This window comes from Malaclemys terrapin, chromosome 18 (genome assembly GCF_027887155.1).
Source record: "Malaclemys terrapin pileata isolate rMalTer1 chromosome 18, rMalTer1.hap1, whole genome shotgun sequence".
Lineage (NCBI taxonomy): Eukaryota > Metazoa > Chordata > Testudines > Emydidae > Malaclemys > Malaclemys terrapin.
The window spans coordinates 19,903,254-19,931,195 of record NC_071522.1 but is presented as its reverse complement, the minus strand read 5'-3'; the positions used below and the strand labels follow the sequence as shown (position 1 = coordinate 19,931,195).

Genomic DNA, 27,942 nt, shown 5'->3' with positions numbered 1-27,942 from the left:
CCCAAAGGAGGTGGTGGAGATTTAAAACTGATGGGACAAGCTGCAGGGAACATAATGGCCAAGATTAATCAGCGGAGTGGATGCCATCATTTATCAGGTTTCCTCATTCATAAGAGTAAGTGACCTATCCTGCGGCACTTACACTGGGTTTTGGCCAAACGTTTTATGCAACCTTGGTTGAAAGGAGCTATTGAAGCTATAATAAGCCACTGGAAGAGTGGACCAGATATAGAGAGAAGGATTCATTTGACAGTTTGTTCATTTCATCTGAACAGGATGAATTATTGTATTATTGAAGTTCTTTTGCACTTTCATCTTTATGATTTTTTTAAAAATCAGAATTTGTTCAACAGCTAACTCGCAGGTCAGAAGCCAAAAAGAACTGAGCCTCCTTCAGTCCAGTCACTTAAAATATTTCCTAGTTCTGAATATGAAATGACAATATTTTCACTTATATGGAGTCTTTAACTTCAAAATGTTTCAAGCTTGATGCATGCTTCGTAGTGGTCACTTCATCCATTGCTGAAAAGTAGCCACCCCAAAGCAAAATAGAGTAACAATAATGCACACTGACACTGCAACAGGTCAGATTTGGACTTAGGGCGAGGGTGACCAGATGTCCCGATTTTATAGGGACAGTCCCGATTTTTGGGTCCTTTTCTTATATAGGCTCCTATTACCCCCACTCCTCCCCCCCCATCCCCTGACCCGATTTTTCACATTTTCTGTCTGGTCACCCTAATTAGGGCATACCTTTGCCCTATTGAAATGCCCTATTAGCACCATGCCGAGGCATTCATTCAGAGGGAAGAGCACCACCTACTGGATTGCCAAGACCACTTTTCATTCATTTCATTGGCAGTTTCTCATCCATGTACTACAGTAATAGGTTTAACTGCAGATCTCCTGCCATGATGGCTGAGGATGGCATGGGCGCAGAATTCCACAGCATTTTTGTTTTGAACAGTTCTGTTCTGGGCCTGTGAGGGGGCAATAGCAAGACTGTATGAATAGGTCTTTCGTTTTTCCTTCAGGCCCTTAAATGTGTATTTTGAACATTCAAGTTCTCCTGAAAGTGTTTAAAAACAACAAGAAACAGAACCCCTCTTTGTAGTTTGTGTGGTACCATTTATAACCTGAAATGTGCTTTGAGAAGTTGTCAACTAAGCCGCCTATTAGGGGAGGATCTGGCCATGTTTACGTATATTCTCGTTCATAGGAGGGAAATACCATGGAGCTATAATAAAAGCAAATAAACTCTTCCAATCTCTTTTGTTTATACTAAGCTTACCTATTATTTTGAAGTACAAAATTTGAACGATAGGTGGAAAAAATTTGAGACTATTGGGCTTTGTAAGTTGACATCTCTTTAAGCAATTAACCTGTACATACAGTAATTTCAGTTACAGAGCAGTCTGTTACTGAATAGTCAGTTTCTCACTTTTCCTCTGTTGTTCATTTGATCAGTTTCCCCGGTTTGTGGGGATCTTTTATACAGCAACAGGAATGAGAAAAAGCAGGAGAACTTGCTTGTGAAATCCACCAAAATGATGGGGGGCCTCAGAGGCAGGTATAAGACCTAAATGCCTTTTGACCTTTTTTTTGTTTTGTTTTGTTTAAACAGACTGGAGTTCAAGTTAACAGGGCCCTCTGAACTTCAGACATGTGAATGAAGCAAATTTGCTTCACAAGTTACAGATAAAGAGTAACTCTAGAATTCCATAGGGTAATTTTTTAGTCACTCGTTTGACAATAGCCACACACCAAGGGTTATGTGTTGCCTTGTTCAGTCCCATACTCATCCTGTTCTCTCCCTTTTTCTCTTATATAAAAAACTACCAAGAGGATGTTATCTACCCTGGATGAACTTTGTTCTTCTTTCTTAACTAAAAAAACATGGTTGATATCTTACGTAAGTTGCTTTCCCAGTATAACTTGATCTAGTGCTAGGATTACGCTTCACAAGGTATTGTAAAAGGTGTCACATGTTCTACTGTATTGGTGTACACCTATTCAAAAGATCAATATTTAAAGAGTCTTTAATAAGCTTAATTACCTACTCTATTGTATGCAACGTGGACAGTCTGAAATTTAATAATCCGTGGTTACCTCTTACTCGGTTAAACGCCAAAATCCATTTGTGTGCTGCTTCTGGGCCATAGAGTTTAAAGAAAATAAACATTTAGCAAGAAGTCTTTGTAGTACTGAAGGCTACTCCTAAGAACCATGACAGTCCAAAGTGACACATAGGGACAGTTGGTTTGACTTTTAGCTGCATATTATTTTAATGTTCTTGCTTAGTTAGCAACTAAGGGAGTTTTCCTAATTGTGTGTTTTTTTAAATGATACTTACGTAGTTTCTTTGGAATGTTCCGAGGAGTACTAATAGCCTAATTGTTCTTTTACTTTTGTACAGTACCTGTACAGTTCTGAAAATTTCGAAGCACTTTGCTAGCAGGTCAACTTCATCACCTCTTGTGAGGCAGGTAAATATGGTTCTGTTTTACAGATCAGAAGAGGAGATGCATTGGAATTGTATAGGGAAGTGAGTCATATTTTCAACTCTGAAAATCTGGCCTTAATTGGGGGGGTGTTGAAATTTAAAAAAAAAATCTGGCCCTAAGTGCCATGTTTAATTCACTATAAGTTGGTAGCAGAGCTGGAAATAGAAACCAGAAGTCCTGGTTCTCACTTTTCTGCACTGACAACCACACTATCTCTCAGTATAATATCCAGCTACCATGCAAGTCACTTCTAAAATGCAACTATTGATCACCTCTCATGGAACATGACGATGGTTTATTCCAGTTTCTGGTCAGCCAATATGTTGGGGTATCAGCCTGGTAAAGTATGGGATAGAATCATTGCACAGGTCATGATTATGTAATATTGGAGTGGCATATACGTAACTGTGTGAGGCAAACGATAAGCCGCTCACACTGAGACAAAGAAAAAACACTCCAATAATTCTCAAGTATATAAAGAGAAAACAAATACACGTGAAATATTTCATGCTCACTAAACCTCAACTGCAAAGACTCTGTCAGAGTGTCTGAATTATAACTGTCCCCTCCCACAAATGTTTCCTGGTAAAATAAAGCTCATTAGCTCAGATTTCTTAACCTTCAGCAACTATCATGTTCTTGCACAATTTTGCATAGGGTGGTTGTATTTAAAACACAATCCTGTATTTAAAACACAGGACTGGGAGTCTGGGGATCTGGGTTCTGTTTTGTTCACTACCACTGTAGTGTGTGTCATGGGCAAGACACAGCATCTTTATTCTCTGTCATGTAAAATGAGGGTAATAATACTTGGCACCCTTGCGGGGGCATTGAGACAAACATTTAATGTATGTGACGTGCTTTGAAGAAATAGTGCAATAATATACTAATGATGAAATCTTGGGTTTTAAAAAAAATCATACTGATATTTGCTACTTTGGGTTAATAATACATATTTGCAGTTCTTAAACTTTGCAGAATTTAAGCTTTCATTTAACATCCCTCCCCCATCACCCACATTCTCTTTTTTTTAAGTCACATATGGTTGCAAAGAAACTGTCAAAATAAGAACAGAGGAACCGCTGCAGGGCTGTCTGCCTGATTCTGCAGCCAGACCGTTCTAGAGCCTCTGGTGCTGCTCAGTGCTTTGCCAAGGGGCATCAGAGTGAAAACTGTCTTGTCCCTTGTCAGGGCTGCTGCTGGAATCATTGGGAAACAGTGAAACTGACAAAAATTAGGTCAGTTGCCTTCTGCTGGTTGGGAAATCAGAGCAGCGGCAGAGGCAGACACTGGAGTTTCTCACTGGGGAGCAGGATTTGGAGTCTGGGAACCTACCCTTGTGACAGCCAGGAAACAATGTGCTGAGAGAGAAGCGCTTTCCCTCCTTACCAGAAGCCACAGTGTGGGGGATGATGGGACTTCACATTTATCAGACACCTAATGAATCCCCTGGCCAATTCTGGTGGCTTTACAATCACCTGCATCCGAAGAAGTGGGTATTCACCCATGAAAGCTCATGCTCCTATAAGTCTGTTAATCTGTAAGGTGCCACAGGACTCTTTGCTGCTTTTACAGATCCAGACTAACACGGCTCCCCCTTTGATATATGTTCATCGATGTATCTTCCCTCCCCCCGCCTCCCTTGCTGTGTGAATCGCCTATTTCCTATTTGTGTGGGTCAACTGAGTACAAGGAGGCTCAGTGAAAGGATTATGCCCAAAGTGCTCTTAAATGCCCAGAGTAAAGAAATTGATAGAGGGAGAAGATACAGTGATTGTAGGTGTTGCTTGTAACATTTTAAGACAGGTGTGGGATATGTAAATTGGCAGTATCCTTTTAATCATATCCAAGTCTCCAAACACAGCTACCTGCAGATAAATTGTTGAACCCTCCACAATATTCAGATTTACATGGGGGCTCTTAAAATTCTGCTGCCAAAATACAGTGTGCAGGTTTGAAGTTAACCATCTCCTGCCCTGTCTGGATACGTGGACTTTTTTACAGTGTTGGTTTTGCCCTTTACCACGCTGCTGTTTACAATCTGAACTTGTTTTCCACTGGGAAATCAAACTGGTCAACGGTTTTGGTTGGGAGAGGGTGTTCTTTTACCTTGTGCCCTCTTTGATTCAGTTTATCTAGGGATCAGAAACAAAAACCTCCATGCTGATACACATTAATCTGTGTATAAGGAACTGTGGAGTTCTTGGTAGAGCAGTTTGACATTGAGGCAAATACCTCACAACGGTTGGTGCTTAAAATCAAAAACAGGCAGGCTTTTCAAGGCTGGAAGCTTGCAAGGGAAATGATTCAGGGCTATTGAAAACAGTTGTTCTCTAAACTCACAGTAACTAATAACATCAAATTGAATACAAGAGGCATCAAACTACAGAAATAAATTGACCTGAATTGGCACACAGTATACATCTTTGTCAGCCCCAAGGACAGAATTCTCTCTGTCCCTATGAAACCATCCTCTTCTTTCTGATGTTCTGTCTTCTAGCTTTTACAATCATTCTGCTCTTCTCAAGTGAGGGCTGCTGCCAGTTTTTTTTTTGCCTTTGGTTGATAATTAAAGTGCAAATGTACAATGCTTGGAGCGGAGATCATGTTTAAAAAATCTGCTAGGAAGAAATGCACTTGGTTTCCATATTGTACTTAGCATAGAATCTGTGCCAGTCTCCATCTTGTGAGTTGCAGCCTCAAGGGTTGATTAGCAGGGAATGCATTGTTGAGTGTTTTTTTTGTTTACTCTGTGTACGTAAAAAAATACCCTTCACAGTTATGCGTTATGCAACATGTTTTTTACTCCTACTTCACTTGCTCCTAGAGCCAAGCCATCTGCTTTAGACTAGAAATTCTGAGCTGTTGAAAATTGTCGAGAAAGCAGTGTCTTGCAAGGGAAGACAACAAACGTGCTTTTTGGTGAGGCTGTACCTCATTGCTCCATGCCCTAGTTTCCTTATCAGAAAAATAGTACCTAGTCCTGGTTGTGATGCTTCATCAGCGCTGCTTCTGTCCTTGGTTGGAAGGTGGTGTAGAAGTGCCAAGCAATGGTATAATAAATATTTATGCAAAGCAAGAAGAGATTTATTTGAGCTTTTCCTCAAAACTTTTACAGGAGGAACAGAAGATTTAAAAATAATCTAGCTCACATAAAAACTGTGGAGTAGGGGCCTGATCCTGGTTGGCGCTGAGCAATCCTAAGTGACCTGGATTTCGTCAAGAATCGATGGAGCTGAACATCAATCAGGGCTGGGCCCGAGTGCACTGAAACATTGGCAGTCAGGGTAGGAATTGGACTAGGAATGTGCTTTGTGTCTGTGTATGAAATTACCCTCTTCATTGAGATCTGCGAGAGAAGAGATGATTCCTTGTGTCAAGGCTTGGGAAGCTCATCATGCCAATCGTGGGGAGTTGGGAAAAATGCTTTTCACCCAGAGCGAATAGAACTTTTTTCTTTTGGGGGGAGGGGCCAAGAACAAATGGCTAAAATATTCTTGATAATGAGGAGGAAAAACTAACCACGTGGGTAGATGGCAGGCAAATAGACTTCGTGCCTGGGCTGATGCAGCTTCGTGGAAGTTGTGTAAGGCTGGTGAAAAGAGGTTTTGCCATAGTAGTTTTTCTTCTACAACTGGGTATTGTCTTCTATCATTGAATCCAATAGCTGCATGCAAAGTTATCCTTGTATGTTTCAGCATCCCCTCTGTAGATTTCTCTGTAGTTTCCACCAGGGATTAATTTTATTGACAGAATCTTGACATCATCTTTCTGGATCTTTTCTGTTTCCCTACGGGAGAAATCCCATTTTCCTACTGGAAGTTGTATGTTGGATCGCTGTCCTGTATTCCCGCTGTCCTGTATTCCCACTGTCCACAGTGGGGGTTCTGTCTGCATAAGGAATATAAAATCAGGCCCTTTGACTATAGCAGGCTGAGGTAGTGCCATGCTCAAAGAAATGCTGCTGAATCTGTGAGAGAAGATGGGTGAGGTCTTGTATTGGACCAGCTTCTGTCGGTGAGAGAGAGAAACTTTCAAACTACACAGAGCTCATCTTCAGTCTTTGTGATCTGTTCACTGTTGCTGAAGTGAGTGTGACAAGCACCCCGAAGCAGAGGTCACTTGGGCTGCTGTGGGGCTTCCCGCTGCTGTCTTTTTGTCTAGATACCAAAGAATATGTCTGGTACCAACCAAGAAAACACAGAATAGCTGGGACTTTAGCGGGGACAGCCCTATAAGTATGATGAGGTACCAACTGTATTTCAGCAGGATTTATCTTCAGAGGTCAATTTTAATGAAAGTTGGTTAAATTCCCGGTGGGTGAAGTGGGAAGGAAATGGTAATACCCATAGCAAGCCACCCTGACGTGAGACACTCAGCAGCACATCTGTTCAGAGTCCTCCCTGTCTTATCTGGTCAAGTGAGGGAGTATTATCAGGGTAGGTCATGTGCTTGGGACTGCGAAGGTGTGGAGGAAAAAAAATCTACTGAACTGCCCTGAATTCAAGAGGTGAGGAATAGTAAACAATCCACATCAGAGCTTTTATTCTAGTGAATTGTTTGTGTTTAGGAAAATGGTGCTGAAAAGACATGGAGAAAGACCCATGGTGCTTTCAGTCTAATGTTGTGATGTATAAATGCCATTTACCACAAAAGTTGTGAGATGGGTTTCTGTGCTGAGTATCGTGAAACAGAGGGCACTGATTTTTAAGGCACAGGGTGGTGTTAATAATGAATACCTGGGCGTTGTATAGCATTGTTCATCATTAAATCTCACAAGCTTCACAAAGGAGGTCAGTGTCATTATCCCCATTTTATAGATGGGGAAACTGAGACACAGAATGGGGACATGACTTACCTAAAGTCAACAGCAGGCCCATGGCAGAGCCTGGAACAGAACCCAGGTCTCCTGAGTCCTAGTCTAGTGCTTTAGCCACTAGGCCACAACACCTCCCTTAAGTAGCCTTAGTTTATGTATCGCTCCAGATGTGTCAGTTTGTCTCCTCACTGCTTATTATGACACTGGTTGGCTCACATTAGCTGTGCTCGCTTTAATGCCTCTCTATTAAATATGTTTTAATAATATCTCTCTCTTGTAACTTTGATAGCTGAAAGAACTGAGTCCCTGCCCTATATTTCAAAATGAACACCTTCCTTCATATATATTGCCTGTTAAAGGTCACCCCCTGCCCTGTTCATAAGAGCCAGGTATGTGTCAGTTCTTCATCTAGGCTGCTGCCCTCCACTCCAGAAGTGGTTGCATTTCAGTGGTGCTGTTTGTGTACAGTTTATAAAGTGCTCTCATGGCTGATGTATTTGACCAAGCACTTTACCCTCGCACCTCTCCCCCTCCTCCCCCGATATTTTTATTGGTATTACCAGTTAAGTTGTAAAGAGGAGCAAATGGTTCTGCTGTCCCTTATCTTTGTGTTCATTTCTGCTCCTCAGCTGCACGCAGGGGAAAAGTTCAGTTGTATCCTAACTGGGAGAGATGATGATTTCTGCAATGATGGTGTAATCCTTCGTGTTCTTAGCAATGTCAAGGTTCCTGGGATGGAAAATCATTGCTGCCTTGTGTTTCAACTTCCTTTTTATTAATGGTATCTGTGTGTTGAGTCATGCCGATTCAGGCGTGTCATGTGGCTGCAGAAATGTGACACAGATTGTGAATCTGCCAAGTCATCCCATCTGTTGCCACAGATATTTAGCTGTGATTCTCTATATCGGCAGCATACGTTCTCCGCCTTCCCTTTCCTTTGGTAACTTGCGTCAGCATTTTCTCTGTAGCCGTCATGTGTTGCTCTGACTGGAACTTCTGCTTCAACAACTCATTCTTAAAATAAATATTTTCAAGCAAATTGAACTTTGCTTAAAGCTTTGAACAGGGACTTGGGGGCTGTTAGTGTTTGCTCTTATGCTGTTGAAGCCACTGCTAGATGTGGTGATGGTTTTTGTTCTCTGGCCACCTTTCCACAAAGAATAGCACAGCACTCAACTAGTAATATCTGCGTGGTGGGATCCATTATCAGTTCTCTGACTCTTGGAATGTACATCTTGGGTAACTGAAACTATCCTCTTCAATTCCTAATTGCAGGTCTCTGAGTATGTGTTGCCAAACATGTCCTCTGCAGATCTGCCAGCAGCCTCTTACGTTAATCTCCATCTCAACCTCCTACAGGCGGCTGCTCCCACTGATTTTACATGTTTGGAAACAATGAGTAGCTTGGCTTATTGCTTAGACTAAAGGTTCAGGGTAGAAGAGTAATGGTGCAGAAAACCTCACTCTAGAACTCTTTTCTTGTTTTCTGCATTGCAAAGCCCTGGACCAAAGGTGCCAAAGTCAGTGATTGTATAGAACCAGATTCTGGATAGACCTTGCGTGGGTGCACTGTGGTTGTGGATGGAACTGGAACACTTTCTAGCTTGCATGGCTTGTCTATGGGCTGGACACAGTTGCAGACCTGATGGCAATGTGTCCTGGACGATCCAGTGCCTGAAAACTCCATGAGACTGAAATGGGCAGAGCCCGAGTTGTCAAGTTAGGGAAAAGGAGGGAACAGCCCAGAAGAGTAGCTTGGAGCTTCGCTTTGTGCAGCGTTCCTGAATCTTCTCATGCATGCATGCATGCATCAGTGGAGCTACACCCGATTTACATCAGTACAAGTGAGAGGAGAATCGGGCCCAGAGATTTTGTCACTAGGTGTGGTAGGGAGAACCCTGAACTCCAGTCGTGGGGCATATGTAAGACATGGGGTAATTCTTTCACCCTGTGTGACACTGGCGAGGCCTCAGCTAGAGAATTGTGTCCAGTTTTGGGTGCCACATTTAAAGAAAGACGTGGGCAAATTGGAGAGAGTTCAGAGGAGAACAACAAAAATGATAGGAGGTCTAGAAAACCTGCCCTATAAGGAAAGGTTTAAAAAACTGGGCATGTGTAGTCTGGAGGAAAAACAGTGGAGGGGGCCTGGTAACATTATTCGTGGTCTGTTACAAAGGGGATAGTGATCAATTGTTCTCCATGGTCACTGAAGGCAGGAAAGAAGTAATGGGCTTCATGTGTAGCAAGGGAGATTCGGGTTAGATATTGAGAAATCCTTTCTAACTATAAAGATAGTTAAGATCTGGAACAGGCTTCCAACGGGGGCTGTGAAATCTCTGTCATTTGGAGGATTTTAAGATCAGGTTGGACAAACACCTGTCAGGGACGGTCTAGGTGTGCTTGGTCCTGTCCCAGCGCAGGGGGCTGGACTAGATGACCTCTCCAGGTCCCTTCCAGCCCTTCAGTCTTATGATTATATAACCTGGAAGTGAAGCTGACTTAATATATGTAATTTCAACAATGTCTCTACACCTATCTGTTTCTATTAATGTTGGGTCACAGATGTTTGTATAAATAAAAGGCCTCTTTGTTTACCTTGCAAAAAGCCACAATGTTTATTTTTTTAGAAAGTTGGTTTGGTTTTCACATCTCTGGGCTTTGAGGGCATGTTCTGAGATTTGATTCTTTTCTAGTAACTGCATAGCAAGGGCTCACCACCACAGTCCAAGCCCCACTATGGCGACAGGATGAGTAGCTTAAACCTGTATTCTTGCACACCCACAACTGCTGTTGAAGTCTGATCAATCCCAAAGTCAGCTTTGGGGAGTGAAACTTTCCTTGCAGATAGAGAAATCTTTGAAATAGGGACGGGGGAACTCCTTTACTTCCTGGCGGTAGGCTTCTGTACCTTGTGCCAAGCAACTTGAGTTTTATGGCTCTCTCTCTTGTTCTCAAGGATCTCTGTGCATCTCCATTTATCGTTGACATGCACTGTGTGCCAGAGTTGCAGGGAGAGTTTTTAGGCTGCCGGCAACTTTTCAGGACATTTTCTGCCGAGGACTGTGTTTGTACTAATGACTTAATTGACAGTAATTCACTACTGTTAGGGTCTGGTCCTATGACGTGTTGAGCACCCTCCACTGACTCTGAACTCAATGGTGGAGGGCGCTCAGTGCCTTTCAGAATCGGGCCCTTTGATGCTCCCAATTTCGTGAAATGTCTGGCACCGAAGTTAGATGACTTTTAATTAAAGACAAATGAAATGTGCATGAATTCACTGCTGTAGAACGTCTCTGCGTGACTTCACAATGACCTGAACTATACATGGTGTTTAGAGACCAGACCTTCTAAATCTAACACAATACAGAGCTCTAAGCCTGAAAAGGGACCGTTTCAAAGCTGAATGGGCTAAAATATAACCTTGCCTAACATATTCCCCCATCACTACCTTGTTTGTATTCTATTACTGCCTAGAGGTCCCAGCTGAGATGCGGGAGAGGGAGGGGAGGGGATTCTGCATTTTGCTAACGGTCTAAATAGACAAGGCCGAAAAGGAAATATACCCCACTTCACCGATGGGAACCGAGGCTCACAGAGATTTAAGGCCCAGGTTTTCAGAAGTGATTGGTTATTTTTGGGTGCCTCCGTCTTTGCCTATCTTCAGTCGCCTCAGAGGGGCTCAGTGTTCTAAGTGCCCACCGTCTGTAAAACAGGCCTTTTAAAGTGTCTCAGGTTGTGCCTATCTGAAATCCCCCCCTGAAAGACACAAGTGATGGGAGTCTCTGAAGTAGAAATGCTGGTTTGGCTGTGTGCAAAGGGACAGTGGAGGTTAAGAAGGGTGGGTGAGACATCTAGTGCTTGGTCCTGCAGTCCTTCCTCATGTGTAACCCCACCGATTCCCGTGAAGCTACTCCAATGTGAGTTGGGTTGCAGGATCGGGGACCCTCTTTATTTTCTGCATGGACTGGCAAAAATGCACCTTGTGGAAATATTTATCTAATCAGCTGCCTACTTGTTAGTAGGCCTTCCACTTCCTCCTTTCTTGGGCAGATCGGGGCTATAAAACAAAGCAGCTACCATATTCAGTTTCCCATGTAGGAGTCAGCAACTTCCATCTGTACTTTTTGCTGAGACCTTAAAGAGAAGTTGAGAATAAACGGGGGCATAAGGCAGGAAGAATTAAAGAAAACAGAAGTGGTGTATGAGAATGTGTCTTCTCCAAATAGTAACTCAAGGTGATAAAGGCAGGGCTTTCCTTGGAAACAAGAGACCAGGTGGGGTCAGAATTAAAACTTATTAGCTCTTGTCAGCTGTAGGTGACTCAGTGTCTCATCTGCCTACAGATAAGTTTGTATAGGCCAGTTAGTACTGAAGAGCAAGTACAGCAGTATGAGAGAGCTGGATTCTTCCCTGACTCATGCATCATTCTGACAATGATGTTGCAATTGTAGGGTATGCTTTATGATAAAGCCTCTGTAAATGGATCTATGGTATGACCCACCTCAGTTGGCTCAGGGCAACCTGTGGTGATGCTTAAAGCCAATCCTTACCTCACGGTTAACACTCAGGTCTCAGAGTTAGTTTGCAGAGCTGGTGGCTAGAAAAAACTTCACTTTTAGGAAATCCAGGCAATAAACAAGGAGCCCCATGATGTCGTTTTCAATCACTCCTCAGAGTAGAATTGCATTCTTAGATTCTTGAGTCAATTAGAACTCTGAAGAGGTCTGAGAATCAATTGTTCTGTGTTTATTCCTGCACTAGCCTTGCCAAGTTGGAAGAGTGAGCTCCTTGAGTGGAGCACCTGAAAGGCCAGTCAAATGTCACTGCAAGATGCATATGTGCTTCTCTACACCCTCTGCTGAAGTGCTGATTGTAACTTTCTACAGCAGTGCTTTTCAGCCATAGTCCCACAGCAACATCCCACTAGAAGGGTTCTCACAACAAAGTTTTTGGTGGCCTCAAAGCGTATATACTCGTTCATTAGCCCGTTGGTTTATAAGCCGACCCCACAAGATGGTTAGGTAAAAATAGCAAAAACTGTATGACCCTTTCATAAGTCGACCCTATATTTCAGGGGTTGGCAAACTTTGGCTCCTGGACCGTCAGGGTAAGCCACTAGCGGGCCTGGATGTTTTGTTTACGTGGAGCGTTCGCAGGCACGGAGCCCCATAGCTCCCAGCGTCCGCGGTTTGCCGTTCCCGCAGCTCCCATTGGCTGGGAACGGTGAACCGCAGCCACAGGGAGCCGAGGGGCTCCATGCCTGCAGACGCTCCAGGTAAATAAAAGACAATGTATTAGATATTCAATTCAATGATTCCATAGAGTTTAAAATCATCAAAGTTTGGTGTAGACCCATTTGTAAGCCGACCCCCGCTCTTTGATGCGTCACATTTTTACCAAAGATATTCGGCTTATGGACGAGTATATGTGGTAATTAACTTTAGGAAAAACAAATAAATATGGACATATACACGTCCAAGTCATTGTAATTTATTTATATAGGGTGTTTTTTTTTTTTTTTTTTTTGCAGACTTAATAATAAAAGTAATATAAAATTGTGTCTATTCTTTACTGGACCTAAACAGAATAGAAACACAAATAAGGCGCTTTGTACGTTCTTGTCTTTTTTGTTGTTTCTTTTGCTTTCATGTGTTGTTTTTCTTTAAATGTCCTAGCTAGTAAGCCTGCTGCTGTGAAAAGTGATACTTGTATGTTAATATCACTTTTCACAGCCTTCCGGCTAGCTATTAAGTCTGCTGTGAAAAGTGATATTAAGACACATACAAAGATCACTTTTCACAGCAGATTTACTCAGCCTTGGCAAGACCAGGGACAAGTTAAGCCCTGGATGGGGACGTGGCAGCGGGGGGCCAGGGACGATGGGAGGGGTATGAGAGCCTGGGGGCCGGAGCCCGAAGCCCTGTGCCTGTGGGGGTGGGAGCCTGCCACCGTGCTGCCGGAGCCTGCTGCCCACCACCCCACCACCCCAGGGCTGAAGTCTGACCCCACCGCCTCCAGGAACTCAGTGGCTGCCTGCTCCTCCAGTGTTCCTCTCTCCGGAGAGGGGCAGGACCTGCTGGTGGCCCCAGGGAGAGGGGCCACTGCTTTGGCCCCCCACATCACCGCTCAGGAAGCTCTAGCCGCAAGAAAAGCCCCTGTGGCCACGTTTGAGAAATGCTGCACTGGAAGAAGACATTTCATCCTGCCCTCACAAAGCTGTGCCAAACCAAGTCACTGGGACCAATATGTACTTTCCCCTTCAGATGTCTGCATGCGGCTCCCCCCCACCTCCGTGAGAGAGAACCTCTTGTTTAGAAGCGTGTGTTTGTGTGAGAGAGAGTGAGCTCTTGAGAATCTAGGGCATGTGAGCTGAGCGTGAATGGCCAGCCTTTGTCAGGGCTTGGCTCCATGAGCAGTTGGACTGTAATTTACGGCAATTCACAGAGCCTCCAAGCGAGTGAATTTTATGCTAACATACACATCCTATCTTGTATTTTTTCTGGAGGATGTCATGCAAAAACCATGCTGCCTCAGGCTGTGATCTTGTGAGCTATGCTTCCTTACACTGGTCCCGTACTTGTAACAGAAGACACACTCCAGGGGCTGCCCGGAGGGGTACTGATGATTCAGTATACGTGGCACACTTCCCTTTGCTTCAGTGCTGGACCAACTTCCCCATAAGGTGTTCAGGGATTCTGTTCTTGTGGTGGCACCATCTTTCAGACCAGATACAAAATCAAGCCTTTGATTCCCTTTGACTATTAAATTTTCTACAACACTTCTTGCAAGCTTGTTAACCTCTGCCCTGGTGAGATTTCAGCTTGACCTCGGCCTTCCTCAATTTGCCTGGTGGTTGTACTTCCGGGTAGTGTTCTCCTTACTGCTCTGCTATGCATTATTGAACAGCTGGTGACTGGAGTTCCAGTGGGAGATAGAGGATCATGGACTGGTGGGTGGGCCTGGCTCTTTCATGGCGATTAAACCACTTTGAAATCCTTCAGGATGAATGGCACCATATTTTCCAAAGATGCAGAATAAATCTCTGCTCACTTTTTAGGGGTTGGAGCTGGTGCAAGATGGTGAAAACAATATTGTTGAAGCTTGTGTCCAGTGGCTGCTCCCTCTCCCTTTGGGACAGGGCAAGTGGCTTTTGAAATTCACCACCTATCGCACTAGACAGTTTTCCTTCTACACTTCCAGCCCTGCAGTGAGGTTTGCGAGTGAAGCCCAGATCGCACTGTGATTTATGCCTCCTATAAATGCCTTGACAGAAGCCAGCTGGAGCTAAAAGATCTGGAGCTGAACTTGGCTTCTTAGTCTCAGGCAAGGCTCTGTACTATAATTGCTCTTGGTTGTGATGTCGCTTGGCATTTGTCTCTTTAGCGCGAGGCAGCGACTTTGCCTAAACTTCAGAACAGATGGTGCTTATTTGCATTGCTTGGGAAGGAGGAGAGTGAGCATTCTGATTATCCTCATGTGCCATAGCGTCATCACTCCGCCTCTGGCCTTTGGATGAGAGCTCTGTGAATGGAATGAGTGGAAGTGGCATGAGCTGTAGTAAGCTGGTGGGGAAACTCTACATTAATCGGCTGGGTTTTTTTTCAGCAGGAGCTGATCTTTGTTACTTACGGTAACATTGTCTAGTATGTTTTTGATAATAAACACAATAGAGGGATCCCTCAGCCCCCCGCTGCTGGGAGTGTGTGTCTACACAGCGTTTTGGAGCAAGCCTACCAGGTTGGGTCGACAGACTTGGATGAGCGGGGCTTGTGCCGGCTCTTTAAAATAGCTTTGAAGTTGCAGCTCGGGCTCTGAAGCCCACCCCCTTTCTTAGGCTTCAGAGCCTGCCCACAAGGAGGAAGGGTCCCAGAACCCAGGCTCCAGCCCGAGTTCAAATGTCTACACCTCAGTTAAACAGCCCCATAGTCCGAGCCTAGTGAGCCCACGTTAGCTGACGTGGGTCAGTGTTGGGTGTTTAATTGCAATGTAGATATAGCCGGTCCATTGGCACCAGGGGGGTGGGGTTAACTTAATCACATCATTTCTGCCTCTAAGAACAAAGAATGTCGGCCATACTTCCATGACGAGGGACTCTATCCTGGGAAGCAGCAACTCTGCAAACAGTTTGGGGCTGTGGTGAATAATCATCCGAACAGGCGCTCCCAGTGAGCCGCTGGGGCCAAAAGAGCTAATGTGATCCTGAGATGTATAAGGAGGAGGAGCAGAGAGGTTATTTTACTTCTGTATTTGGCACTGGTGCAACTGCTTCTGGAATGCTCTGTCCAGTTCTGGTGCCAACAATTCAGGAAGGATGGTGATAAATTGCAGAGGGTTCAGAGAAGAGCTCTGAGAATGATTAAAAGATTAGAAAACCTGCCTTATAGTGATAGACTCAAGGAGCTCGATCTATTTAGCTTAGCAAAGAGAAGGTTAAGGGGTGACGTGATTACAGTCTTCAAGTACCTACATGGGCAACGAACATTGAATAATCGGCTCTTCAGTCTAGCAGAGAAAGCTCTAACATGATCCGTTGTCTGGAAGTTTGAACCTAGATAAATTCAGACTGGAAGCAAGGTGTAAATTTTTAATTGTGAGAATAACTAACCATTGGAACAATTTTCCAAAGGTTGGATGGGTTCTCTATCACTGACCGTTTTAAAATCAAGATGGGATGTTTTTCCAAAAGATCTGCTCTAGGAATAATTCTGGGGCAGGTCTCAGGCCTGGGTCACACAGCAGGTCAGACTAGTTGATTACAGTCTTCCCTTGAGATCTATGAATCACCACTCTGCCAGTTTCCTAATGTGACGCCACCATTGCAAAGACCTCTGTTGCCTACTCTTCCTCTCTGTCAACTTTGTCACTACTCTGTACACAACATGTTCAAATGTCCATAGTCTTCTGGATTGGCAGAGTGCCGATCATAAGGGAAGGAGCCACTCTGCTCCCATGGATCATGGTTCAAGTTAATCATCTGCTTGCCCACTAAGAAACTAATCTTAGTATGTGGAGCTGGAATAAGAGGAGTTGGCAGCTTGGGGAAGCAGTGGAGGAGGAAAAGCAGTAGCTCTTTATTCTCGAAGGGCAGGATGGCAGTAGTTCAGGCAGCAGCCTGGGACTTGTAAGACCTGGGTTCAAGTCCCTGCTCTGCCACACGCACCGTGGGTGACCTTGGGCAAGTCACTTAACCTCTCCGAGCCTCAGTTCCTCACCTGTACAAGGGGGATAATAGCGCTGCCCTACCTCACAGAGGTGTTGGGAGGATAAATACATTAAAGATTGTGAAGCACTGAATTAATGTGGTAATGAGGGCCAAATAAGTACCTTAGCCAGATGGATCAGGGGAACTGCTAGTCCGACTGGGCTCACAATGATCAGCTCTCTTTTTTGATACCTTTCAGGAGTGGGTGGGGAGAAATAAGAATCACTGATAAGAGATCGGTAACACACGATTAATTGCATGCAAATCAACATAGAGGTGTTCCTTGAACAGTCCCATCCAATCCATTACATTGCTCTTTGTCATTTCAGAAATCTGTCTTCATCTAACCACTTTAATGATCTAGAACAGGAGTCAGCAACCTTTCAGAAGTGGTGTGCCGAGTCTTCATTTATTCACTCTAATTTAAGGTTTCACGTGCCAGTCATACATTTTAACGTTTTTAGAAGGTCTCTTTCTATAAGTCTATAATATATAACTAAACTATTGTTGTATGTAAAGTAAATAAGGTTTTTAAAATGTTTAAGAAGCTTCATTTAAAATTAAATTAAAATGCAGAGCCCCCTGGACCAGTGGCCAGGATCCGGGCAGTGTGAGTGCCACTGAAAATCAGCTCGCGTGCCGCCTTTGGCATGCGTGCAATAGGTTGCCTACCCCTGATCTAGAAGAAAGAAAAAAGCAGGTATTAATAAAACTGACAGATACTAAATGAGTGCAAAGGCAATACTATAAATGGGCCTAGGATTTACTAGAGAGAATAGAAAAGTGGACAAAAATGAACAAACTGGGATTCATCTTGAGGAAAGGGAACGCAAATGCTGTAGTGCCAACAGGGACCTTAGAGGTGCTAGTGGAGGGCAAATTAGACATGAAATTGAAGCAAAACAAAAATGAACGCAGCTTGGGGATGCATCCAACGAGGCCTCACACCGCTATGGAGGAAGGTAACAGGCTCTCTCTGTGGCTCTGGTTTGGTTGAGTCAGATGCCAATAAAGTCTGCCCCAGAAAGATACAAGAGAGAAGAGCAACAAAAATGATCAGGGTGGCTGGAGGAATTGACTCCTCCAGAATATGTATTACTGAGGCAAGGGCCAGCTGTGAGTTTGGTCTGGCTCCCATCATAAGCTTTGCCGCTGACGTCGATGGGAACCAGATCAGAACCTCTGGGAGAGGCACAAGGCTACAGCTGTTTGAAATGTGCTCGCGCCAAGGATGGAGTGCAAGCTGGCTGGGGTTGAAACAACTGGAAAGCATGAAGTTTGGCTGAATATAGCAAAAAGCCGCTTTTTCGCAGTGAGATGCTTTAGGCTGTGGAATGATCTCCTAAAGGACGGGCTAGCTCTTGGGACATTGAAAGCTATACTGGACTCAGCATGTACTGGTTGGTCTTCTCCTAGGTCTCTCCCATCTCATTCTAGTGATGCTCTGGCACTGTTTGCACGTTCATTATACGTAATTTATTTTTTTTCTCTTTCCCCTTTCTAGTGTTGCCGGTTGCCATGGGGGATTCTGCCATGGACTCCACTCTCCCCCCTCCTGAGAGCGCTGTCCCGGAGGGCACTCTCTTTAGCATGACCGATGTGTTCCTCTTCTCTCTCATCGTTGGCCTCCTTTCCTACTGGTTCCTCTTCCGCAAGAAAAAGGAAGAAATCCCTGAATTCACCAAAATCCAGCCAACGTAAGTGACTCATGATGAACTCGGGATGAATGTGCTTCTAAATAGCATTGGTATGTTGTGAAGGGGAATGCTCACTGCCAGTCACACCTAGTGCTCAGGCAGGGGTGTGGCAGGTTGTCTTCCTCCTGGGTGATCCCCTTTCTCATTATATAGTTGCCCTGTGGTGATCTGTCCTTTCAGTGTCTCAACACTCCGGCCGGGTCACATGTTCAAGTCTGACTTTTTTCGGGTTACACAGAGTCCAATGATGAAGTCTTCAGAAGTCAGCGAGGGCTTCAGGGCTTCCTCCCTTGCATCAGGGTCTTGGGTGTGGACCCTCTTACCTGCAGGGTCTTCCCAACTTGGTTTCTTGGTGAGGGATAGACTTCTGTCATTGTCTCCTTTTCAGGCGCTGGTAGGGGAGTCTGGGCCCACCCTCCCCACTGGGTGCCAACCTGGGGCCCCAGTGATTGGCAGCTAAGCCCTGCACATTAGGGTTCTCTGCAGCTGCCTCCCTGGATCACTTCCTGCCAGTGCTCTCTCTTCCCATAGGGTAAAGTAACTCGCTGAACACACAGATAAAGTTTCTGACCTTCAGCAAGTCACCAGTCCCTGCTTTGCAGGCTGGGTCAGGTCAGTATCACCTGGCTTCAGTCAGCAGGAGCCCCTGTGGTGCTCCTTCCCAGGAGTTCAGAGCACAGGTCAGCTCCCCTCTGTTGTGTCTCTGCCACTGAGTTACTCAGCTTCCCTTTTTACCAGCTTTGCAGGTGTGTGTTTGCGAGGCTGCCTGGGCCCAGAGAAGCTCCTTAATCCTTTCTTCTCCAGTGTGGGGTTTGTATGCCCATCACATACAGTCATAAAGTTTCTCCAGTTTCCCCTCCTCCCACTCCACTGTTAAGTGAGATTAGCATGTAAATCCTATTCTTCCCAGCCAGGGTGGAAAAGCCAGGCTGGTCTCACACCTCTGGGATGCCAGAAGGGGAGGAGCTGCATCCCCAGCTACCAGAAAGTAGTTAAGTGGTACCATCAGTGCTTGTCTTTACCTTGCCCCACTGAGTTGTAGGGTGGGATGGGGAGGCTTGCCACTCAGAACTGTGCCATGTAGAACAGGAATAAAGTCCGCCTTGGTGCCAGCTGTTGTACCTGGCCTCTGCTTTAAACATACTTCCAGAGTGAGGCGAGAAAAGGCTGCCCTGTTTAGTTATTCTCTTCACTGTCATCCACTGCTTTGATTTCTGCCAGCCTGGAAGGTGAGACGCCAGGGATCAAATGAATTTCCTGGGTGGCAGTGTAGATTCAGTAGACTCCTTCCCATGCAGCAGCAATGGTATTGCCCAGTATTGACTTCATCCACTAAGGTGTGGGGTTAATGTCTCCAAAGGGATCCTCCTTCAGAAGGACTGTGATGTGGGGCCGTATGGGTGGATGGAGGCTCTCCGACAGTTGGGGGGGAAGGTCGGAGAAGCAATGATCACTTAGACAGGCCTTTGTTTGGGGCAAAGAGCACCTCACAAAAGGATTGGCATGGTGGGGTAACGTCGGGAGACTTTTCTTCATAGTTTCCAGCGCAGAGGAATCATTAACAGAACTAATCAGATGACCCACCGGCCTGTGACCTGAATTTAGAGCCGGATTAACTGAATGCTTTTGAAACCCAAAGAGCCAAATTCATGCCTCTTGCAAGTGCTTGCGAGGCCACTGAAGTCAGCAGAGTTGTGCATGCTTAAAGGGCTGCCCCACATCTCTTCGCTCTTGACAGGTATTAGAGGGAGGAGGAGAGTTAATGACTGTCTCCTTTATTTATTTGTGGGCCGTTTCACCCTCTCCTTGTGCTGCACTTGCCCGTCTCTGAAACACCTCATAAGAGCAAGGTGGCAGTGCTGGCCGATGAATCGCAATGGCCCACGTCCTGGCTTTTACTGCCCTTACTGGTGCCAGCCTCCAGCAAGACAAGAGCAGCATGTCTGAAAGTATCAGGCTGTACCTTGCACTGCTTAGCAGTCGCTTCCAGCTCTGGCAACACGAGCATCACATCTGGGGAAGCGCCTTTATTAGTTACTGAATCAGAAAAGCACTACAAGCATTCGGGTTTAACCGGGACTTGTCTTTGTGCCTGACTTTCTTAGGCCTCGTATATCTGCCCTACAACGTTATAATTCTTCTAGATCAGGGAACATATTGAGAGAACTAGCCCTGGGCACAGTATTCCCCAGTGTTAGTTGGGGCTGGGTGTTTGAACTCCCTTGTCTCAGTAGTGTGTGTACCCCCCCAGCCAGTTCCTTAGTTCTCCCCACCAGCATTTTTAGTCATTGCCCTTTTATTTTCTCCTTTATAAACAAAGCCCAGCTTCATTAGTGCCACCTTAAAATCAAGGTGTCAAACCCCCAAAAGCTAAGAAATTCAGAATTCTTCGAGTGCACCTGTCCAGTCCCCTTCAGGTATGTGCATGCCCAGTGCCCCAGGATCAGGGATTTTCCCCTTAACGTTACCAGTTGGGGCCGCACATGCGGCCTCTGTTGCCTTGTACTGCGGCATGATGGTGGAAAGGGCAGAGCTGCCCTGGACCGCCTCCGTTCTTTCTTGCTGCCTGCGATCGGTAATCGGCGTGTGTTGGCTTGCTTCTGCAAGTTTATCCCCTTCTGGGGAATCTCTCAGCTTTACTAGAAATAGTTGGCACTTGTTAGTGGTTTAGATTAATGTACGTCTCATTTGTTGTTTGGATTGTTTTATTGGCGCATCAGTTCCCCTTTTGTACCGGGCGCAGACCCCCAATACTAGGGTATGCCGCGGTCTCCAGTGTTTAAGCCTTGTGCCGGCTGCAAAAGATCTGTGCCGGTAAGTTACCCTCATTCCACCTGCCTAAAGCGTCTCAGGAAGGGTCACATTAGGGACCGCTGCCATATTTGCAGGCACTTTCAACCTCAAACGAAGAAAGACCGAGATGGAGGCTGCCCTGCATCCACCTTCCGAGCCTTACCGCTTGGGGCATGCAGCACAGGGCGCTTCAGCGTGGGTGCGGAATGCCTTTCCGGACCCTGTCTCAGGATGTCGGCAGTGGATCCAAGGTTGAAAATGAGTGCATGGGCTTTCATGGTAGTCTCTGTTCGGCCACTGCTTTAATCTCGCTCCGGTGTTCGGCATAACTGAGGCTGTGCCCTGCACTTGCTGGGCTGTAACTCCCCCGTGTGGATGCTGTGGGCATGAACTGAAAGGTTCCCAGTTGTCAGGATTACGTGAATGAGGAGGAGGATGGTAACATGGATTAGAAACCTTTCAGTTCATGCCCGCAGCAGCTGCACTGGGGAGTTACAGCACAGCACTTCATTGCAGCAGTGTAGACAAGCCCTGAGTCTCTGCTTGGAAGAGAGGCCAGGAGTGAGGCAGATTGTGAAATCCCTGAGGTGAAATGTCACACGCTAACAGAGAGGAAACAGCATGGCTTAGTAATCTAAACCGTAGGAAAATGGATCTCGCCGGAAAGAGGGAAGTTCGCTCCCTGGCTAGAAGTTTAAAGGGAGGAACCCACATTGTTCGCAAGCATCTTGCAGTGAAGTCACTGTATGGGGCAAAGAGGGGTGTGTGTGAGTGTGTGTAAGAGAGAGAGAAGCAGCTGGTGCTATGCATGGTCGTTATTCACTAATTGTCATCTGTCCTAACTTCAGTCCTAACCTGTGAGTTTTCTTGGACCATTCAAGCACGCCTCCCCCCACCAATGGACTTCATTGTGAATTTAGGGTGACCGGATGTCCCCTTTTTTTAGGGACAGGCCTGATATTTGGGGCTTTGTCTTATATAGGCCCCTATTACACCCCCACAGTCCCACCCCGGCCTGATTTTTCACACTTGCTATCTGGTCACCCTTGATGTATTTATCTGCTCCAGCCTTCATCTCTGGGGAGTTTAATAAGAACCGATCTATCATGATGGGAGCTGGAGTAGCCAGGGAACTCAAACTGGGACGCTGAATTAGATTCCTGTCTCCTCATCTGCTAAAACTCCCAGGGACAGCTCTTGTGAATGCGAATCGCACACAGCTTCAAAGGAGACGGTCTTGCGCCTTGCAGAGAAACATGCCATAGAGGAACACTGAGATTCATCTAGCTCGCTTTGGGCTGTTTGCTCCTGCCTGTCCAATATGTGACCATCTTCCATGTAAAATCAGTAGCAATTAGCAACATCCCTAAAGGACTTCACAGAGTCTCCAGCACTTCCCATTTGATGTGCACTGAAGGAAGAGGGCATGCCAGGGTCATAGGAGAAACCCCTGTCTCCCATCCTCTGTTGCATATCATGGGATGGCCGGCAGTATTAACCTGATTCATCTCAGGCACTGCAATAAGACATAGGGCAGTGATGGACTCTCAGATAGCTTGGCCCTGTATTAAGGCTTTAACTGTAAGACCATGGCCCCTTGGCTGGAAGGAGCATCCCAAAGCCCCCCGCACCCCCCTTTTATCTGCAAGAGACTTGTTGCCCCTAGTTTTATATTTTTGTTTGGAGAAGATGATTTGGTGTTTATGAAAGCGAAGGAGCGAATCACTTATTGGGGCGGGTGGTTAGTGCAGCGAGTCTCCGTCCTGAGCTTCGGTCCTGTCCATAAGCAGAGACTGCTGGCATTGCGAGGCTCTTTTCTTTATTTTTGTGATGTTGGCCAACTCTTTTCTGGGGCTGAGAGCCGCTGGCCATCTTGTAGGGACTGATTTTCCCCCCCCCCCCCCCACCCTCACCCCCGTCCTGTGTCTTGTGTCATCATTTACTGCTGTCTGGGTGGCAGCTTTTCACACTCACTTTGCACAGGTGTCCGTGACTACACTAGTTGCAAGGCTGGGGAGAATCAGGCTCCAGATCTCATCAGGACCGTCTTTGAGCTGAGAGGAGCTCATGTCCTAGCACCCCTTCTGTCTCCCCCAGCAGAACACGTCATCCATTCTGCACTGAACACCAGGTCTGTCTGGGCTGCTTTGTATGGTGGAAGCATCCAGCCACACACATTCCATTCTTTTCCCCGCTAAACCTGAGCAAGGCGTACGGGTGTTTAGCTCAGAATGTAGCTAGAGGCTTGGGGCCAGTGGGAATTGGTTCATGGGTTTTCACCCCTTTATCCTGCACTGTCACTTATTCTAGTTCTAGCGGTTTTGCACCGTTCACACCACGCTGTTGTCCTTGTGTGGCTGCACTGGTGCTCCACGGCGGGGTCATTAGGAGCTGTGGAAGAGCAGTACCTCCTGTTTTCCCTTGAAGTGTGAACATCTCCTGCCCACTGGGACATTGCCCATTTCCAGCAGCTGAATGAATGCAGCTCGCAAGGTTGTTCTGTAACGGGTGTGGTGTAAAGGGGGCTGGGAACTGAGCCTTGAAGTGGCTTCTTCCCATACAATCCAGAGTGGGCTCTGCTGCAGTGTCTGGCTGAGGCTTCGTAAGTCATGTTAGCAAATTGCCTGGATGGTTTTACTAGTTGCCCGAGCCATAAGCCAGTGGCCCCAGAAGCTGCGTGCCTGTCACCAAAGGCACAACTAGCGGCTGCAGCTGGATTGGGGCCCTGTGACTGTGGCTGTAGCTACATTTTTAGGATAGTTGGACTCTGGAGGGAAATTTTATCTGGGGATTTACTTCCCTCCCATCCTCTACTTGATGATCAAGGGTTTCCTACTTGATAAATATGCAAAATCAGTGCATTGCAGAATGAGTCTATCCGTTACTACTAACTCTGGCTAGTGTAGCCCTCTTGATGGCTTACCCTGACGCTGATAATGGAGTGACTAGTCAGCCATTCTCAGCTGGGTATATTAACTAGGCAGGACTCAGAAGGCCTGATCCTAGTAAATACTCAGCACCCTCAACTCACTTGGATTTCAGCGCCAGCTGCAATTGCTCAGTGCCTCTGAGAATCAGGCCCACAGGGGCAGTTGGCTCTTGGCTGAGGCTACCAATGACTTAAGTCCAGACCTTTATCGTTACAGTGTGTTGGGTTTATTCAGTGCTGGGATTTTCCTTCCTCTCCTCTGGCTCAAAGAGGCTCCGTCATCTCCCTCTGGTGGTGGCAGATGTCATGGCTGGCAGAAGGCTTCCCAGGTTGCATTGTCTTAATACCACTCCTCAGACTGTTGTGGGCATGTTTGTCCCTATCACGGTATAAAGTTGCCGTTTGTTTCCTACCTCTCTCAGTTCAATCCGTAACTACAGCAGTGCCGTGCTTTTGTTTTTTAAAGTCATGAAAATCATTGTGGCACATTACACTTGTTGTTTCCTTTGGTAGATTTCTTCACTATGCTTTGATTCACGTCACTGACTAATATAACCGTTCACTGGTGCTAGATGTTTGCAACAGGGCTGTGTCCAGGGCCGGCGCAATCCATTAGGCGACCTAGGCAGTCACCTAGGGCGCTACAATTTGGGGGGCGGTGACCGTGGTGGTATTTCGGCGGCAGGACCTTCCGCCGCCTCGGGGGGGGGGGGGGGGGGCGGCATTTTGGGGCAGGACCTTCTGCTGCCTAGGGCGGCGCTCCTGACTGTGTCCATTTGAAGAGAAGAAAAATCAGTTGCTTGTCGACTTCATGGGTATTAGCTATTTGCTCAGCATCTACTGGGTGTGTCAGGGCAGTAAGCGTTGAGTTAGGTTGCTGGCTCTCTGTTGTTGCAGTGTCTGTCTGTGCTGATTATGGAGCAATTTAGTGTGTAGCCTAAACTCACGGGATGGAATTTAATCGGTTGCCACGATGGATGGAAGAGGCCAGATAAAAAGACCTCACCTCTGCCCGTGAAAGGAGGGAGCTAGTGATAGATTAGTCCAAAAGACGTATTGGATATGAAAATGCTACTACTTGAGAGGTGGATTAAATCCCAAATTGAGATGTAGCTGTCAGTAAGTGAAGAATTTGAGTAGTTATCCAGATTTCAAAGGGGATAATTCCTAGATGCCCTGCTGGAGAAAATGCTGCAAATCAAGACTCTTCCGTAATTGCATTGGGCTAGAGGTTGCAGCCTGCCCAGATCTCCACGCAAAACAAACTGAGCAGTGGAACCAGGAGTTGGGAGGGAGACGGGAGGTGTCCGTGCACTGTTACTTCCCAGAAGGATTTAGTTAGTATGAGCTGATGCTGGGATGTTTAGATTGCGCTTTGTTAGACAGAAAGCGTTCTCTGATTGTGATCACGCAGAACAGGATGTGATGGTTCCTTGGATCGTGTGTGGTGGGAGTCTACTACTGTGTTTCTGACCCCAAATGCAGCTGTTGAGATTATTATGATCACTAGGGAAACAGTGCTTGAGCCAGAGATCCTGTTCTGGACAGTCTGAATTGGATGGAGAGCGTCCAGCAATGCATGCGATGTGCCGCGGTAGGAATGGCAGCATTCTGTCACGGCTGGGGCACGGAAATAGAAATCAGGACTCCAACGCTCACTCGCTGACTTTCTCTTTTGACTTGGGCAAGTCACTTGACTCCTCTACGCCTCGGCTTTCCCTCTGCAGAATGGAGGTAATTTCCTCACAGGATGGGATGTGCGGCTTAATGTCTGTAAAATGCTTGAGACCTTTGTACAAAAGACTGCGTATAAATGCACAGTATAGTTGGCCGTTCATGGCAGCTAGCGCATTGAAACCTAGAGAAGTGTGCTTGCAATTTTGACCATTCAAAGACTTAATTGAAACTGTTAGGGTAGCAATCTTCGAGCGCCTGCTCTGCAGATGTCATTAGAGGAATGTCCCTTTGATCTCCATGGGCTCAGGGACCAGTGAGTATGCAGCTTGCCTTTGGGTGGAATTTTTGGGGACCTAGCTCTTTGCAAGGCAGCATATGCATTTTTCGTGATCTTAGATTTCTCACCAGGCCCCAGTGCATTTCTCTGCTGTGGTATTTGTGAGACAGAGAATACGTTGAGACATGTTAGATGGTATGTAATTATTTTCCATCTGTCCTGCAGCATTATTTGGGACGGAAACTGGCTTATCTGTATCCTTAAATGTTAGCAAGATTCATTCCCTGTATTTAAAGGGCTTCCTAGTTTTAGGAGTGGTTCCAGTTTCTTAGCTTGATTAGTTAACTTATTGGGGGCGGGGGGTGAGAGAGAGCGAGAGAGCGAGACCATCTCTAATTTAATTTAATATGACCCCAAAGGGAACAAACTCACTATGATCAATACAGCCTTTCTTCCTAATGGATGGCACTACCATAGTAACATTCAGCGCTGCCTCTCTGGTGTCTGGAATCGCTTCATTCAACCTACTTGGTTTCCTTTTTAAAAAAAAATGAAAAAAGCGGCTATGATATAAACTGTTGCTGAGGTAACAAGGGTACATGGGAGGGAGTTTTATCCCCCCCCTTCCATACAGAAGAAGGGAAGTTACGGGGGGGGGGGGGGGGAAGAGTGTGCTGCAGAGAATCATGGGAGGTTTCATTCTCGACTCCTAATTCCTTTCTGCCACTGTTGCCAGATGTTGCAGTTTCTCAGGGTTGTGTGGATCTTCTTGGTAACTTTCAAAGCGTCCGGCGAGAACCCTAGCGAACTGAACTGCTCCGACCATGGCCTGTGCAGGGACTTGGCGTGCAGGCTCCGTTCTCCGTAACAAAAGGAAACTGCCGATTTGGCTTTAAGCTCCGAGCGGTGCAGAATGGAAAGGCCTGCGTGCACATTTTTCAACAGCTAAGTTAAAATCTCTCCCTTCTCTGACGGATACAAAAGCTGTGGGATTCTTTTCGTTTACCTTTTTTCCGCCCTAACCATGGGATGTGTGTACTCGGTCCCGCAAGAGGACCTGACTCGGGGGAGGTGAGTCAATCTTCCTGATCAAGCAAACTGTAGATCTTATTCCCAGGACCGCGTCTCTCTTAAGAGCTGCATGTAATTGTATATTGACCTCCCTGCTGAACTCTGAGGGCAGGAAGAGAAGGGGAAAGGAGGTTCTGCCTAAGGCTTGCTACTTGGGCAGAGAAGTACAAGAGATCGCTTGCTCTCTGTCCAGCGGGGCGGAGGGTGTAAAAGGCAGTTCCTGTCTTTTTCTGACTCAGAGCAACATCTGGACCTAGGATCTTGTGCTGAAAAATACGTACAAGTTAGTGCCATTGGGGGTCCTAAGGAGGAATATTTTGGGGGCCCCCACACACAATACATGCCAATAATAGGGGGACCCCTTGAGCTGATCCAGGCCTAAGCAGTTGCTTAATCTGCTTATGCCTAGCGCCAGCTTGCAAATTGGTGACTAAACAAGACTGCTCTGCTGGGAGGCTGCTGCCTTGGGCGCTTTCTGACGGGATGTGGATGGTTACGATCTGGAGACTTCCAGACCATCAGGCTGCGTTGGCGGGTCTCTCTTTTGAACTGTTGGCTTTAAACTCAAACCAGAGACAGAGTCGCAGGGAGGTTCTCTGCATTTTTGGATGTTGGTAGGAAGAGCGAGAGAAGCATAGTCTGTAGTTGTATATTTTAAAGCTGTAGGTTAAACCGAGTTAACACCCCCTCCCTCTGCCTGGTTTCTCGCTTGTGGTACAAACCATACCATAGACTATTAGAAATAAGAGCATTGTACATATTGATGGTACTTTTCACTCCTTAGGTTTACTGTTTTGGTTCTCTCTCCTTTTGGGGCAATGAAAATAGACTTGTGGTATGGCTTTTATCATCAGTTTCACATTCAGGTTCTCCTGCTCTATCAGGGTGCTGCAGTGGGTTGTAAAGACCAAAACCTGTTGTCTTGAATTTGTTTGGTGTTTATGGAGCGCCCATCACCACAGTAGCTAAACGC

The 27,942-nt window shown here is 46.0% G+C and overlaps 1 protein-coding gene across 6 annotated transcripts in view; it reads left to right on the top strand.

Moving 5' to 3' along the window:
• Positions 1 to 27,942, top strand: part of LOC128825553 (NADPH--cytochrome P450 reductase) — a 59,210-nt gene that overhangs the window by 4,643 nt on the left and 26,625 nt on the right. For 2 of the 6 annotated variants that reach the window (XM_054008147.1, XM_054008146.1), the window contains exons 2-3: positions 2,417 to 2,486; positions 18,030 to 18,222. In XM_054008147.1, coding sequence (XP_053864122.1) covers positions 18,044 to 18,222 — 179 coding nt within the window. In that variant the 5' untranslated portion in view covers positions 2,417 to 2,486; positions 18,030 to 18,043. Of the gene's footprint in view, positions 1 to 2,416; positions 2,487 to 18,029; positions 18,223 to 26,678; positions 26,970 to 27,942 lie in introns of those variants that run through there. The other 4 variants (XM_054008148.1, XM_054008150.1, XM_054008151.1 and 1 more) reach the window with 3 other exon arrangements.